The sequence below is a fragment of the Mobula hypostoma genome, chromosome 17 (genome assembly GCF_963921235.1).
Source record: "Mobula hypostoma chromosome 17, sMobHyp1.1, whole genome shotgun sequence".
Taxonomy (NCBI): Eukaryota; Metazoa; Chordata; class Chondrichthyes; order Myliobatiformes; family Myliobatidae; genus Mobula; species Mobula hypostoma.
In genome coordinates this window covers 60,049,879-60,066,590 of record NC_086113.1, presented here as the reverse complement: position 1 = coordinate 60,066,590, position 16,712 = coordinate 60,049,879, and the positions used below count along the sequence as shown (strand labels likewise).

Genomic DNA, 16,712 nt, shown 5'->3' with positions numbered 1-16,712 from the left:
CAGGCAGTGGGGATCCCATCTGGCCAGCTGCGTGCTTCTTTTTTGAGGATACATCTGTGCCCCAGTCTCTCTGGAGAGAAAGCGTACAATGTCCACTGGCTCTCTCAGAGACCAATGGGGAGTACAGGGGCTGGAGTGCATCCTGGATAAGGATGATTATGAATTCTGTATGTACTCTGCTGGACCAACTGGAAATATGTAAATAAGCCTTGTCACAAAAGGAATTACTCTCTCCTTCAGCATGGAAACATCGGAGTGGAGTCAGAGCAAACTCTACCCAAAAATAAAACACTAAATTCACTTAGACTGTTAGTACCCTTGTCTGTCAATTATCAAACATTCAAAAACATTCAAAACTAAACACAATTATGTAAACTGATGACAAAAAATGAAAAAGACAACAAAATATACTGTTTTTAACATATACAGAAGCAGTTGAAAAATCTCTGAAGTAAAGTTGCTGACAGCCATTCCGTTGGTTGAATTCCATGAGAGCCTACAATCCTGACTAGACCGGGGAATCAGACTTCACACAGGTTCTGGTCTCTCCTGAGTCTACTGTCAGCTTGCAGTTGGAGAACCTTCTCAGAACAGTTAACCTGGAAATCAGGGTCTCCCCTCTCCAAAGCACAAGCACAATACATAGTACAGTACAGCACAGCACAGAAAAAGGCCCCACAGCCAGTGAGGTCTACATTGGACATGATGTCAAATTAAACTCTATCTCTTTTGCTATACATATCCCTCCATTCCTTATATATTCATGTGACTATCTATAAACCTCTCTAACAAGTCTACTGTGTCTAATTCCACTACTTACCTGGCAGCCTATTCCAAAACCCGCCACTCCTTGTGCAATTAACTTGCCCCACACATGTCCATTAAACGTTATCCCTTTCATGTTAAATGGATGTACTTGGCATTTCTGTCCTGGGAAGTTTACTCATTTCATAATCTTATAAACTTTTGTTAGTCCTCCACTTAGCCTCCAATGCTCGAGAGATTGTACAAGTTTTGGTGAACCTTTTCTGCACCATCTTCAATGCTACCACAATGCTCCTGCATTTGGATGACCAGAACTGCATGCAGTAAGCTGCCCTTGGTTGCACACAGCGGTGTGAGTGAATCCTAATATTTCACCTGAAGGACTCCTGTCTGCATCATGAGGGTAGACAATGATGGTATGGTTAAGTTGCTCAGCTAGTAACCCGGATTGGCAGCCAGACTGAGTATAATTCCAGAATGGCAACTGTGAAGATTGAAATCGGTTACTAACCAGCAATTCAAAGAAATAGGGGTAACAAAGCCCACAAATACTACCCATCATCATAAAAGAACACCTGGTTCGCAATGACTGCCTGAGAATGAAATCTGCCAGCCTTACCCTGTCTTGCCTAAATGTGACTCCAGACCCAATGTGGCGATTTGGAAATGGCCTAGCAATCCACTCTGTTCAAGGGTAATTAAAAATGGGCAATGAATGCTGGCCTTGACAATGACACCCATATCCTGAAAACAGAGTAAATTGAAAAGAAGAGAAAATCTGCAAATTCTGGAAATCCAAGCAACACACGCAAAATGCTGGAGGAACTCAGCAGGCCAGGCAGCATCTAGGAAAAGAGTACCGTCAACGTCTCAGACCGAGACCCTTCAACTGTACTCTTTTCCATAGATGCTGCTTGGCCTGATGAGTTCCTCCACCATTTTCTGTGTGTTGCGTAAATTGAAAAGAGATTGGACTCAGCAACAAGAAGTAGGCGGAAGTAACAATAAGTCTCTTAGAGGAATGCACCCATGAGCAGTATCTGTGGTGGGGAAAGGAATTGTTGATGTCTTATGTCAAAACCGTGCATCAGGACTGAATGGAGAGGCAGTATAGCCAGAAAAAAGAGAGGTGGGTGAGTGAGGAGACAGGAGCCTGAGGAGAATAGCAGATTGAGAAGCAATGAGAAATGACGTGCAGGGGAGGGGAGGTGTGGAGTTGGAAGACAGTGGCTGGTGAATGATAACCTCCTTTCTCAGAAGGATGCAGGCGTTTGATCTGAAACGTCAACAATTCCTTTCTCCACCAGAAGCTGCTCAACCAGTCGAGTTCTCCCAGTAGACTTTTGTTGCTCCAGATTCCAACCTCTGTAATCTTTTGAGTCTTCGAGAAACAGTCAGAGCCAGACCATGGCATTGTATGTCTATCTGCAGCAGCAATAAAGTAGGATCTCAGAAGCAAGGGTGGGTGAGATTCCCGACCCACTCACACATACCAGTGAAACACGATCGCTTGTTTGCATGCTATCAGCTTTGGAGAATACTGATGGCAGATTTGGATGAAGAAACTTGGATTTATGAATCATAAATGAGTACTTGCTGGGAGCAGAAGTATGGTTTAGACTCAGCTGGCCCTTTCACAGTGAAGCTCTATACCTTGTGCTGATGACAAATAGAAGCAAGGAGATACAAAGTTCCACAATGTCCACTACAAGCCTATCAGATTGCTTACATATGAAGGACAACGCTCCCTTTCAGAGAATTAGTTGCAGGATATTTTCTTGCATTTTACTCATTTTAAAAACTACATGCCTACCTGCAGATGTCTGCTTGAACTTTTCGCTTTTCTTCTTCCTCCATTTCCATGGCTTGAATAGCCTCCCTAGTGTTGCTAGTTTGCTCCTTCTCCGGATGGGCGGCGTGTGTGTCCCTGGGACCAGTGACTCGGAACGCATTGCAGCCAGCCTCTCTACTTCTTCAGCTGGAGTGGAAACAGAGAGATGGGCAATGTGATATTGGCATCGGCCGTGAATTCATATTCAGCCACTAACACACTTCAATGGTAAAGTTATTACTTACATACATATAACGCATAATCCAAAACAAATTCTCTCATCAGGCATCTGAGAGACTCCACTCTCCATGCTGGATTATGTGATAAGTGGCAACAAACAATCACTAGAGGACTCATTGATTGGATCAGCAACAACGGGAGGAAAGGAACTGTTGCAATCCTACATCAGGACTGGGAGTGGAGAGGTGAGATGGGCAATAAAAGAAGGGGAAGGGGAGTGGTGATATGGGAGCCAGCAGTGAGCAGTAGACTTAGGAGAGGTGTAAGAGGGAACGTAAGTGGAGTTCAGAGACAGTAGCAGGCTAAGCAAGAGGAGAGAGAGAGACAGAAAGAGAAAAAGAGAGAGAGAGAATGAGAATTGAAAGGCAGAAAGAGGAGGACGTGGGTGGCGGGTAAAGGTTGGACATTGCTGGAGGGAGATGAGCAGGTCTACCATAGGAAATGTCTACCAGTGCTGCCATCTGTTAAGTAAAGGTAAATATGGGAATCATTAGGGAACAGATGAGTGGCAGATGGAACCAAATCATGCCAGTGAGGTTAAGAATAGGATGATCTGGCAGATGAATGTGAGGCTGAGGAACTGATGCAGGGGCCTGGTCTTCAGATTCTGGATCATTGGGATTTCTTCTGTGAAAGTTATGACCTGTTCAAAGGGACAGATTCACCTGAACCTGAGGGGGACCATAATCCTTGTGGGCAGGTTTGCTAGAGCTGTTGGAGAGGGCTTAAACTAAATTGGCAGTGGGATGTGAACCAGAGTGATAGGGTTGAGGATGGGGCAGTTGTATACACCTAGATGCAGTGTCTAGTAAGACTGTGAGGAAGGTCAGGCAGATGATTGGGCAAAGCTGCAGTCAGTGGGATGAGTTCAAGTGTAACATGGGGTAAAATTGAAAAGGGTGATGAATACAGGGTTAAAGGTGTTATATTTGAATACAAGCAGTGTCCAGAATAAGGTAGATGTTCTTGCAGTGCAGTTAGAATGATGCTGTCGTCATCACTGAGTTGTGGCTGAAAGAAGGTCATAGTTGGGAGCTTAACATCCAAGGATACATATTGTATAGAAAGGACAGACAGGTAGGCAGATGGAGTGGGATAGCTTTGTTGGTAAAAAATGAAATCAAATCTTAAGAAACAGGTAACATGTATTTTCTATTGCCTGTTGTAAATTGTAGTAAAGAAACTGCAAGTGTAAAAAGACCTGATGGGAACTATATATAAGCCTCTGAACAGCAGCCAGGATGTGATCTAAAAATTACAACGGGTGATAGAAAATGCATGTCAAAAGGGCAATGTTACAGTAGTCATGGGGGATTTCAATATGCAAGTAGTCTAGGAAAACCAGGTTGGTGCTGGATCCAAAGTGAGAAAACTTGTAGAATGTCTACAAGACAGCTTTTTAGAGCAGCTTGTGGCTGAACCCACTAGGGGAAAGGCTATTCCGGATTGGGTGTTGTGCGGTGAACTGGATCTGATTAGGGAGTTTAAGGTAAAGGAACCCATAGGAGATATTAATGATAGAACTCACCCTACAATTTGAGAGGGGGAAGATAAAGTCAAATGTATCAGTATTACATGGGAGTGAAGGGAATTATAGGGGCATGAGGGAGGAACTGGCCAAAGTTGATTGGAAGAGGACCCAAGCAGGGATGACATTAGAACAGCAATGGGTAGAAGTTTCTGGGAGAAATTTGGATGGCACAGGATAGAAAAATCCCAAAGAAGTATTCTAAAGGCAGGATGATGCACACATGGCTGACAAGGGAAGTCAAAAACAACATAAAAGCAAATGAAATAGAGCAAAAATCTGTGGGAAGTTAGAGGATTGAGAAGCTTTTAAAAACCAACAGAAGGCAACTAAAAAGCCATAAGGAGGAAAAAGATGAAATATGAAGGTAAACTAGCCAACAATATTAATGAGCATATCAAAAAAGTTTTCAGATATATAAAGAGTGAAATAGATGAGAGTGGATCTTCAACTGCTGGAACATAATGCTGAAGCGGTAGTAATGTGGAACAAGGAAATGGTAGATGAACTAAATAAGTACTTTGCATACTGTGGAAGACACTAGCAGTATGACGGTAGTTCCAGAGTGTTGGGTTATTACTAGGGAGATATTGCTTGGGAAACTGGAGGTCTGAAGGTAGGTAAGTCACCTGGATATGATGGAATACACCTCAGGATTCTAGGAGAGGTAGCTGAAGAGATTGTGGAGGCATTGGTACCAATCTTTCAACAATCACTATATTTTGGCACAGTTCTGGAGTACTGGAAAATTGCAAATGTCTCTCCACTCTTCAAGAAGGGAGGGAGGCAGGAGAAAGGGAATTATTGGTCAGCTAATCTGACCTCAGTGGTTGGGAGGATGTTGGAATCAATTGTTAAGGATGAAGTCTCAGGGTGCTTGGAGGTGCATGATAAAGTCAGCGCAGTTTCCTTAAGGGAAAATCTTTCCTGACAAATCTGTTGGAATTCTTTGAGGAAACAGCAAGCAGGATAGGCAAAGGAGAACAGGTGGATGTTGTGTACTTGGATTTTCAAAAGGCCTTTGACAAGAGGCTGCTTAACAAGATAAGAGACCGTGGAATTACAGGAAAGTTACAGGATGGACAGAGTATTCGCTGATTGGCAAGAGACGAAGAGCATGAATAAAGGGATCATTTTCTGGTTGGCTCCTGGTGACTAGTGAGGTTCTGCAGGGGTTGGTGATGGGACCACTTCTTTTTACATTATGTGTCAATGATTTGGATGATGGAATTGATGGCTTCATGACCAAGTTTGCAGACTATATGAGGAGAGGTGGAGAGACAAGTAGTGTTGAGAAAGCAGAGAGGTGGCAGAAAGACTTAGACAGATTAGGAAAATGAGCAAGGAAGTGGTAGATGGAATACAGTGTCGGGAAGTGTATGGTCATGCGCTTTGGTAGGAGTAATAAAAGTGTAGACTATTTTCTAAATAGAACATAGAACATAGAATAGTACAGCACAGTACAGGCCCTTCGGCCCACATTGCCTCAAACCCCACCTGAAATTCCTCCATATACCTGTCTAGTAGTCTCTTAAATTTCACTAGTGTATCTGCCTCCACCACTGACTCAGGCAGTGCATTCCACGCACCAACCACTCTCTGAGGAAAAAACCTTCCTCTAATATCCCCCTTGAACTTCCCACCCCTTACCTTAAAGCCATGTCCTCTTGTATTGAGCAGTGGTGCCCTGGGGAAGAGGTGCTGGCTGTCCACACTATCTATTCCTCTTAATAGATATCCTGTATACCTCTATCATATCTCCTCTCATCCTCCTTCTCTCCAAAGAGTAAAGCCCTAGCTTCCTTAATCTCTGATCATAATGCATACTCTCTGAACCAGGCAGCATCCTGGTAAATCTCCTCTGTACCCTTTTCAATGCTTCCACATCCTTCCTATAGTGAGGCGACCAGAACTGGACACAGTACTCCAAGTGTGGCCTAACTAGAGTTTTATAGAGCTGCATCATTACCTCGCACTCTTAAACTCTATCCCTCAACTTATGAAAGCTAACACCCCATAAGCTTTCTTAACTACCCTATCTACCTGTGAGGAAACTTTTAGGGATCTGTGGACACGTACCCCCAGATCCCTCTGCTCTTCCACACTACCAAGTATCCTGCCATTTACTTTGTACTCTGCCTTGGAGTTTGTCCTTCCAAAGTGTACCACCTCACACTTCTCCAAGTTGAACTCCATCTGCCACTTCTCAGCCCTGTTCTGCAACCTATCAATGTCTCTCTGCAATCTTTGACAATTTTGTACACTATCTACAACATCACCAACTTTTGTGTCGTCTGCAAACTTGGAGACCCACCCTTCTACCCCCACAACCAGGGTTTTTTGTGAATAAAAATCACGAAAAGTAGAGGTCCCAGAACCGATCCTTGTGGGACACCACTAGTCACAACCTCCATTCCGAATGTACTCCCTCCACCACGACCCTCTGCCTTCTGCAGGTAAGCTAATTCTGAATCCACCTGGCCAAACTTTCCTGGATCTCATGCCTTCTGGAGAGAAAACTCAAAAATCTGAGGTCCAAAGCAATTTTTTGGTATGACTCCCTAAAGGTTACCTTGCAGGTTGAGCTGGTGGTGAGGAAAGCAAATGTGCATTCATTTCGAGAAGAGGACTAGAAAATAAAAGCAACAATATAATATTGAGGCTTTACAAGGCACTGATGAGGCCTCACTTGGAGTATTGTGAGCAGTTTTGGGCTCCTTATTCAAGAGAGGATGTGCTGATATTGGAGATGGTTCAGAGGATGTTCACAAAAATGATTCAAAGAATGAAAGGGTTATTGTCTGAAGAGTTTCAGATGGTTCTGGGCCTGTACTCACTAACATTTAGAAGAATAAAGATGACCTAATTGAAACTTACCAAATGGTGAAAGGCCTTGATCGAGTGGTCGTGGAGAGGATGTTTCCTATGATGGGGGAGTCAAGGACCAGAGTACATAGCCTCAGAATAGAGGGATGAACATTTAGAATGGAGATGCAGAGGAATTTTTTTTTATCAGAGGGTGACGAATCTGTGAAATTCGTTTCCACAGGTGGCTATGGAGGCCAAGTCATTGGGTGTATTTAAGGCAGAGATTGATAGGCTCTTGATTAGTCAGGGGTTGAAATGTTAAGGGGAGAAGGTAGGAGAATGTATTTGAGAGGAAAAATAGATCAGCCATGATGAAATGGCAGAGCAGACTAATTCTGCTCCTATCTCATAGAAAAAAAACATAGAAAACCTACAGCACAATACAGGCCCTTTGGCCCACAAAGCTGTGCCCGAACATGTCCTTACCTTAGAAATACCTAGTCTTACCCATAACCCTCTAATTTTCTAAGCTCCATGTATCCATCTAGGAGTCTCTTAAAAGACCGTAACGTTTCTTTTCCACCACCGCCACTGACAGCCCATTCCACACACTCACCACTCTCTGCATAAAAAACTTACCCCTAACATCTCCTCTGTACCAACTTTCAAGCACCTTAAAACTATGCCCTCTTGTGCCAGCCAATTCAGCCCTGGGAAAAAGCCTCTGACTATCCACACGATCAATGCCTCTCATTATCTTGTATACTTCTATCAGGTCACCTCTCATCCTCTGTCCCTCCAAGGAGAAAAGGCTGAGTTCACTCAACCTATTCTCATAAGGCATAGTCCCCAATCCAGGCAACATCCTTGTAAATCTCCTCTGCACCCTTTCTATGGTTTCCACGTCCTTCCTGTAGTGAGGCGACCAGAAATGAGCACAGTACTCCAAGTGGGGTCTGACCAGAGTCCTAAATAGCTGCAACATTACCTCTCAGCTCTTAAACTCAATCCCACGACTGATGACGGCCAATGCACCGTATGCTTTCTTAACCACAGAGTCAACCTGCGTAGCAACTTTGAGTGTCCTAAGAACTTGGACCCCAAGATCCCTCTGATCCTCCACACTGCCAAGAGTCATGCCATTAAGCTATATTCTGCCATCATATTTGACCTACCAAAAGGAACTACCTCATATTTACCTGGGTTGAACTCCATCTGCCACTTCTCAGCCCAGTTTTGCTTCCTATCAATGACCCTCTGTAACCTCTGATAGCCCTCCACACTATCCACAACACCCCCAACCTTTGTGTCATCAGCAAATTTACTAACCCATCCTTCCACTTCCTCATCCAGGTCACTTATAAAAATCACAAGGAGTAGGGGTCCCAGAACAGATCCCTGAAGCACACCACGGGTCACCGGCCTCCATGCAGAATATGACCTGTCTACAATCACTCTTTGCCTTCTGTGGGCAAGCCAGTTCTGGATCCACAAAGTAATGTCCCCTTGGATCCCATGCCTCCTTACATTCTCAATGAGCTTTGCATGGGGTACCTTATCAAATGCCTTGCTGAAATCCATATACACTACACCTATGGCTCTACCCTCATCAATGTGTTTAGTCACATCCTCAGAAAATTCAATCACTGACTATTCCTAATCATATTATACCCCTCCAAATGTTAATAAATCCTGCCTCTCAGGATCTTCACCATCAACTTACCAACCACTGAAGTAAGGCTCACTTGTCTATAATTTCCTGGGCTATCCCTACTCCTTTTCTTGAATAAAGGAACAACATGCTCAACCCTCCAAACCTCTGGAATTTCTCCTGTCCCCATTGATGAAACAAACGTCATCGCCAGAGGCTCAGTAAAATCCTCCCTTGCTTCCCACAGTAGCCTGGGGTACATCCAGTCCTGGTGATTTATCCAACTTGATACTTTCCAAAAGCTCCTGCACATCCTCTTTCTTAATATCTACATGCTCAAGCTTTTCAGTCAACTGTAAGTTATTCCTATAATCGGCAATATCCTTCTCTGGTTCCATACACACTTTTCCACTGTCACACCTGATTGGTTCTATTTTCTCACGTCTCATCCTCTTGCTCTTCACATACCTGTAGAATACCTTGGGGTTTTCCTTAATACTGTCCGCCAAGATCATCTCATGGCTCCTTCTGGCTCTCCTAATTTCATTCTTAAACTCCTTCCTGCTAGCCTTATAATCTTCTAGATCTCTATCATTACGTAATTTTTTGAGCCTTTCATAATCTCTTCATTTCTTGACTAGATTTACAACAGCCTTTGTACACCACAGTTCCTGTACCCTACCATCCTTCCCCTGTCTCATTGGAACGTATCTACGCAGAATCCCATGCGAATATCCCCTGAACATTTGCCACATTTCTTCTGTACGTTTCCCTGAGAATGTACCATCTCCTATGGTCTTGTGGGAGTGTAGGGGTAGGTGGAGGGGTGAACATTGTGTGGTGGAATCTGAGGGAGAAGTGTGTGCTTAATGAGTGGATAGAATCAGGAGAAGGTGGGGTACAGAGATGGATGATGAAGCAGGGCAGAGTGGTGGTTGCAGGAGGGTTAAGCAAAAGGGGACAAAAATGGGTAGACCTGAAGAGAATTGGAAGGAGAGAAGGAGAGTGGGGAAGAAAAAAGGAAGAAACAGGCCACCAGAAGGGAGAGTTACCTTCGACTGAACAACTCAATATTTATGTGATGTGTTTGCCTTTTACAAGTGGTACAATCTGTTTAACTGTCTTCCTTCTTGTGGCTCTGGAAGAATCTATGCCTTTTATTTCTGCCATAGTTCCGGCACACATGTACACAGTCAGTCATTCTTTGAATTGCCACCGAATTTGCAAACTCCTACGATTTTCCATTTGTAACTGCAAGAACTGGACATCTTCATTGGTTCCAGTACAGACACAAGGTGAAACAAAGGGAGACCTTGTGTCTCAACTTGACAGTGGCCTGTATAGTCAGGTACCAGTGCATATTATTCATTACAGAGAACCTTGTGACAAGTTTGGAAGGAGAGAGCATCCTACACCGGATTGCTTGGATCAGGTCCTGAACCAAGTATCACACTTGGCTCCAAAGATAAGTGAGGAGCAGTGGCGAGTGCACTCAAGATGGAGAGGCTTGGGAGCTTTCATCAGTAACCAGGGAGCTGAAATTCTGCAGTCCTATTGGCATTCAGTAACAGTCAGGGATAGGGATGGGTGGATCCTGCCTGGCCAGAGTTGTACAAATGAGGACAAGTGCAGAGTGCTGAAGCAGGATCATGATCTAAGCATCAACAATTCCCCTGATGCTGCTTATCCTTGTTAGCAGTTAGGAACGGCATGGAATCTAAACTGACCAAGACGACCATCTAAGCTCATCCCATTTGCCCATATCCCAACCTTTCTTATCCTTGTACCTGCCCAAATAAACTACTCTGGCAGCTTATTCCATTTACTCATCACCCTTTGAATGAAAACTTAGCCCGTCATGCATGCCCCTTTTAGATCTTTCCCCTCTTGCTGGGAAAATGCATGTGCACATTCGCTCCATCTATCCCCTCATTATTTTATTCACTATTAGATCACCCCCTCAGTCTCCCACACTCCAAGAAATAAAGTTCTAGATTGCCCAAGCTCTCCCTGTAACTCAGGCCCTTAAGCCCTGGCAACATTGTTGTAAATCTTTTTTGCACTCCTTTCAGCTCAATGACATCTTTCCTTTAACAGGGTAAGCAAAACTGTGCCTTATACTCCAAGTGCAGCTTCCACAATGTTTTATAATCACCAACTTCAGCAACAAAAGATACAATGAGATTGCAATACCATACTGAAGGGATGATTCACCCGCTACCTTCTTGCCAAATAAGGAGAAGGAGGTGTAACATACACAAAATGCTGAAGGAACTCAGCAGGCCAGGCAGCATCTATGGAAAAGAGTACAGTCAACATTTTGGGCCAAGACCCTTCAGGAGGAGGTGTGATATTTTGGTTAAAATCATCCTTGAATATTCAAAATGTACTATCAGAAATAATGGCGTCAATGAACAACTGGATTATTAAGAGTGTGTTAGCCTTACCACTTGTTCATGGCACAAACTAGGAACATCAATTCTGACACCTTTTCTGATCATGTGAACTTATTTGAAAGGCAGCTCCAACCAAAATCCGTCAATTCACTGGACATATTTTTTAAATTTTTTATATAACAATATAAATAATTTAGAGAACCTACATAGTCTATGTCTTAGTAATTGGTAATTTGGTTTATTATTGTCACATGTACCAAGATACAGTAAAAAAGTTTTGTCTGCATGTCATTGAGACAGATCATTTCATGCACAAGTACATCAAGGTACTACAAAAGGAAAAAAATATACAACACTGTGTTACAGTGGCAGAGAAGGTGCAGTGCATGTAGACAAATGAGATGCAAGGGCTGCGATGAGCTAGACTGAGAGATCAGAAGTTCATTTTTATCATACGAGAGGTCTGTTCAATAACAGTTGAAAAGGAGCTGTCTTTAAGCCTGGTGGTATGTGTTCTCAAGATGTTGCACCCTCTGCCCAATGGAAGAGGAGTGATAACTGGGGTGGGAGGGATCCTAGATTATGTTGGCTGCTTTCCTGAGGCAGGGGGAGTGTAGGCAGTCAGTGGAGGGGAGGATGGTTGATCACAGATGCTGGAGGTTTGTTATAAAGTCTCACAGGCTTTGTCAGGGGATGAATCTCTGACCCTGGGCCTTAATCCATGTCAGATACTGTAAGTGTTCAGAGATGGGGCTTCATCTGGAGAACAGCTGAGTTCTAGTCACACTGAGGCCTCACTACACTTCAGGATTCCGCGGTATCTAGGCACAGCTCACTTGGCCCAGCTAAGTGCGGCCAGTGGCATACTGCATCAAATTTGATTCCATCTCAGTGTGATGATAAACTTGTCCAGTCAGCAAGTGGTTAGCAGCTGGAATGCATTATTTGGCAGGGGCAGAGGAGATACAGTCAAGGTTGTACATAATGTTGAACTGGCAGAAATGTATACGGTAAACTGCAGATGGATATATTATACTCTGAATACAGACAAGCAATGTAATAAAAATTGTACAACTCTTAAGGAACAAAAACTTGAATGTATATGTGAACAAATGCTTGAAGCTAGCAGGGAAGGTTGAGAAAGTGATTTAAATAAAGCATATGGCTTTTGTAATGAAATGGTTAAATGGTATAGGAGTTTGTAAAGAAGTGGTTGAAAAAGTACATGGGCTTTCTAAAATGGTGAAAAGGGCATGTAGTTTTTGTAAAGAACTAGTTAAAATGGTATGTTGGTTTTATAAACAAATGCTTAAGAAAAAAGCCTTATGAGTTACTGTAAGTCAATGGTAATGTCACCACTATGATATTACAATAAATACTGGTCATAATACTTTAGAGAAAGAATGCCTTGGAGAATGTACAAAAGAGGGTAACAAGACTGGATCCATGAATGAAGGACTTCGTAATGTTACGATGGTCATAGGGGATATCAATATGCAAGTAGATTGGGAAAATCAGGTTGTTGCTGGATCTCAAGAGAAGGAATTTGTAGACTGCCTAAGAGATGGCATTTTAGAGCAGCTTATGGTTGAACCCACTAGAGAAAAGGCAATTATGGATTGGGTGTGTATTATGAAACAGATTTGATTAGGGAGCTTAAGTTAAAGGAATCCTGTGAGGAAAGTGATTGTAACATGATAAAATTCATCTTGTAGTTTGAGAGGGAGAAGCTAAAACAAACATATCAATATTACAATGGAGGCAACTAGAAAGGCATGAGAGAGGAGTGGATTGGAAGGGAACATTAGCAGGGATGACAGCAGAACAGCAATGTCTGAGAGTTGATATCAGACCACTGGAAAATGATATGGGGGAGGTAGTAACGGGGGACAAAGAAATGACAAATGAACTGAATAAGCATTTTGTGTCAGTCTTCACTGTGGAAGACACTAGCAGAATGTCATAAATGGAAGGAGGAGGAAGGAGGAGAAGATGGCGACGCGACGCAGCGCACGCAGCCATTCCGAATGATATCATATGTGTAACTAGGGGCCGTGCACAATCCTGATTTGATGGAGACAGCCGTGAGAAGCACGGAGGAACAGGAACACCTGGAGAAAATTCTGAAATGTCCGCTTCGCTGCTGCTGCTACCGTGCGATCGAGAATCTCCGGAGGGGAAGGCCACAAATCTTTGGCTTTGCCTACTGCCTGTTGTCGGGGTCGGGGTCGAAGCGCTCGGCAGAGATGGTGCTCGGTGCTCAGTGCTCAGTGTCGGAGAGCTGGTTGGAGGCTTGGAATTTTTGGACGGACTCGGAGTCGGACTGCGGTCGGATGCTTCCAGGATGCTGCATCGACAAGTTTGTGGCGCTGGAGGTTCACCGTCTGCGTGAGATGATGGGACTTTCGAAAGACTTCGAGATTTTTTACCGTGCCCATGGTTTGTTCTCTATTAAATTACGGTATTGCTTTGCACAGTTGTAACTATATGTTATAATTATGTGGTTTTTGTCAGTTTTTCAGTCGGTTTGTCATGTGTTTCTGTGATATCATTCTGGAGAAACATTGTATTATTTCTTAATGCATGCATTATTAAATGACAATAAAAGAGGACTGCATGTCCTCATATCCTAATCTAATTGTGAGGGTATCAGTGGGTAGAAGTGAGTGTAGTTGCTTTTACTACAGAGAAGATGCTTGGGAAGCTGAAAGGTCTGAAGGTAGATAAGTCACCTGGACCAGATGGACTACACCCTAGGGTTCTGAATGAATGTGGTTGGTGAAGATATTGTGGAGCTGTTAGTAGTGATTGTTCAAGAATCACTAAATTCTTGAATAGGTCCAAAGTACTGGAAAATCACAAATGTCACTCCACCCTTTAAGAAGGGAGGAACGCAAAAGATAGGAAGTTATGGGCCAATTAGCATGACTTCAGTGGCTGGGAAGATGCCAGAGTCAGTTATTAAGGATGAGGTTTCCGGGTAATTGAAGGCAGATGATAAAATAGGCCAAAGTCAGTATGGTCTCCTTAAGGGAAAATCTTGCTCGACAAGTCTGTTAGAATTCTTTCAGGAAATAACAAGTTAGACTGACAAAGTGGAGTCAGTGGATGTTGTTTTCTTGGACCACTGGGGCCTCTTCCGGGGGAGGTATGAGCTGTATGTAAAGGACGGGTTACACCTGAACCCAAAAGGGTCCAATATCCTAGCAGGCAGGTTTAGTAGAGCTGTCAGGGAGGGTTTAAACTAATTTGGCAGGGGGAATCGGAACCAGAGTGATAGGGCTAAGGAGGGGGAAAACAGAAATAAATCAAATATAGCATACAACAGAGATAATATAAAGGACAGGCAGGATATGAGGCATAATCACAGCCAGTGGGATGAGTTACAGGGCAATAGAGGTGTGATACAGTTAAAACAGAAAGCAACAAATACTGGACTGAAAGTATTATATTTGAATGCACACAGCATAAGTAATAAAATGGATGATCTTGAAATTCAGCTACAGATTGAACAGTATGATGTTGTGGCCATCTCTGAAACTTGGCTAAAGGATGGCTGCCATTGGGAGCTAAACGTCCAAGGATATACGGTGTATCGGAAAGATAGGTTAGTAGGCAGAGGGGGTGGTATGGCCCTGTGTATAGGACATAATATTAAATCATTAGAAAGAGATGACATAGGATCGGAAGGTGTAGAGTCTCTATGGGTTGAGTTAAGAAATAACAAGGGTAAAAGGATCCTATTGGCAGTTGTATACAGGCCTGCAAACAGCAGCCAGGACGTGGAGTACAACTGACAGCAGGAGATAGGAAAGGCATGGCAGAAGGGCAATGTCATGATAATCGTTGGGAATTTTAACATGAAAGTGGATTGGGAAAACCAGCTCAGTACTGGACCTCAAGAGAGAGTATTTGTAGAATGTATGAAGGATGGCTTTTTAAAACAGCTTGTTGTCGAGCCCACTAAGGGATCAGCTGTGCTGGATTGGGTGTTGCTCAATGATCTGGAGGTGATAAGAGAGCTTAAGGTTAAGGAACCCTCAGGGAACAGTGATCACAATATGATTGAGCTCACTTTGAAATTTGACAAGCAGAAACTAAAAACCAATGTGTCAATATTTCAGTGGAATAAAGGAAATTACAATGGCATGAGAGGGGAACTGACCAGTTGACTGGAAAGGAACACTAGCAGGAAGGACAGCAGAAGCAGCAATGGCTGGAGTTTCTGCAAAAAAATGAGGGAAGTGCAAGACAGATGTATTCCAAATAAGAAGAAATTTTTGAATGGAAGAAGGACACTCCCGTGGCTGACAAGTGATGTCAGAGCCAAAGTAAAATCAAAAGAGAAGGCTTACAAGGAATCCAAAACTATTGGGAAGATAGAGGATTGGGGAGCTTTTAAAAACTTGCAGAAAGAAACTAAGAAGGTCTTTAGGAAGGAGAAAAATGAATTATGAAAGAAAGCTGGCGACTAATATCAAAGAAGGTACTAAAAGCTTTTTTAAGTATATAAAGGGTAAAAGAGAGTTGTGGTAGATATAGGACCAATAGAAGATGATGCTGGAGATATTATAATGAAAGACACAGAGATGGCAGGGGAACTGAATGTATATTTTGCATTAGTCTTCACAGTGAAAGACATTTGCAGTATACCAGAAATTCAACAGTGTCAGGGAAGCCAAGTATGTGCAGTGAAAATTATAATTGAGAAGTTGCTCAGGGAGTTTAATGGTCTGAGGATGGATAAATCTCCTGGACCTGATGGAATGCACCCTCGAGTTCTGAAGGAAGTAGCTGGAGAGATTGTGGAGGCATTAACAATGATCTTTCAAGAATCGATAGATTCTGGCATTGTACAGGATGACTGGAAAATTACGCCACTATTTAAGAAGGGTGGGAGGCAGCAGAAAGGAAACTATACACCTGATGGCCTGACATCAGTGGTGGGGAAGATGTTGGAATCGATTGTTAAGGATGAGATTACGGAGTACCTGGAGGCACATGACAAGAGCGACCAAAGACAGCACGGTTTCCTGAAAGGAAAATCCTGCCTGACAAACCTAATGCAATTTTTTCAGGAAATTACAAGCAGGGTAGATAAAGGTGATGTAGTAGATGTGGTGTACTTGGATTTTCAGAAGGCCTTTGACAAGGTGCCAAACATGAGGTTGCTTAGCAAGATAGAGCCCACAGAATTATAGGGAAGTTATTAGCATGGGTGGAGCATTGGTTGATTGGCAGAAAACAGAGAGTGGGAATAACGGGATCCTATTCTGGCTGGCAACTGGTTACCAGTGGAGTTCCACAGGGGTCCTGATGTTGGGACCACTGCTTTTTACATTGAATGTCAATGATTTGGACTATAGGATTAATGGATTTGTGGCTAAACTTGCCGATGGTACAAAGATAGGTGGAGGAGCGGATAGTGTTGAGGAAACAGAGAGCCTGCAAGAGAGTCTTAAATAGTTTAGGGGAATGGGCAAAGAAATAGCA

General features: G+C 43.2%; 1 protein-coding gene across 4 annotated transcripts in view; it reads right to left on the bottom strand.

The window, feature by feature from the left end:
- Positions 1–16,712, bottom strand: part of LOC134358060 (phosphatase and actin regulator 1-like) — a 416,919-nt gene that overhangs the window by 147,887 nt on the left and 252,320 nt on the right. For all 4 annotated transcript variants that reach the window (XM_063069967.1, XM_063069968.1, XM_063069969.1 and 1 more), the window contains one exon: positions 2,579–2,743. In XM_063069967.1, coding sequence (XP_062926037.1) covers positions 2,579–2,743 — 165 coding nt within the window. The remainder of the gene's footprint in view (positions 1–2,578; positions 2,744–16,712) is intronic.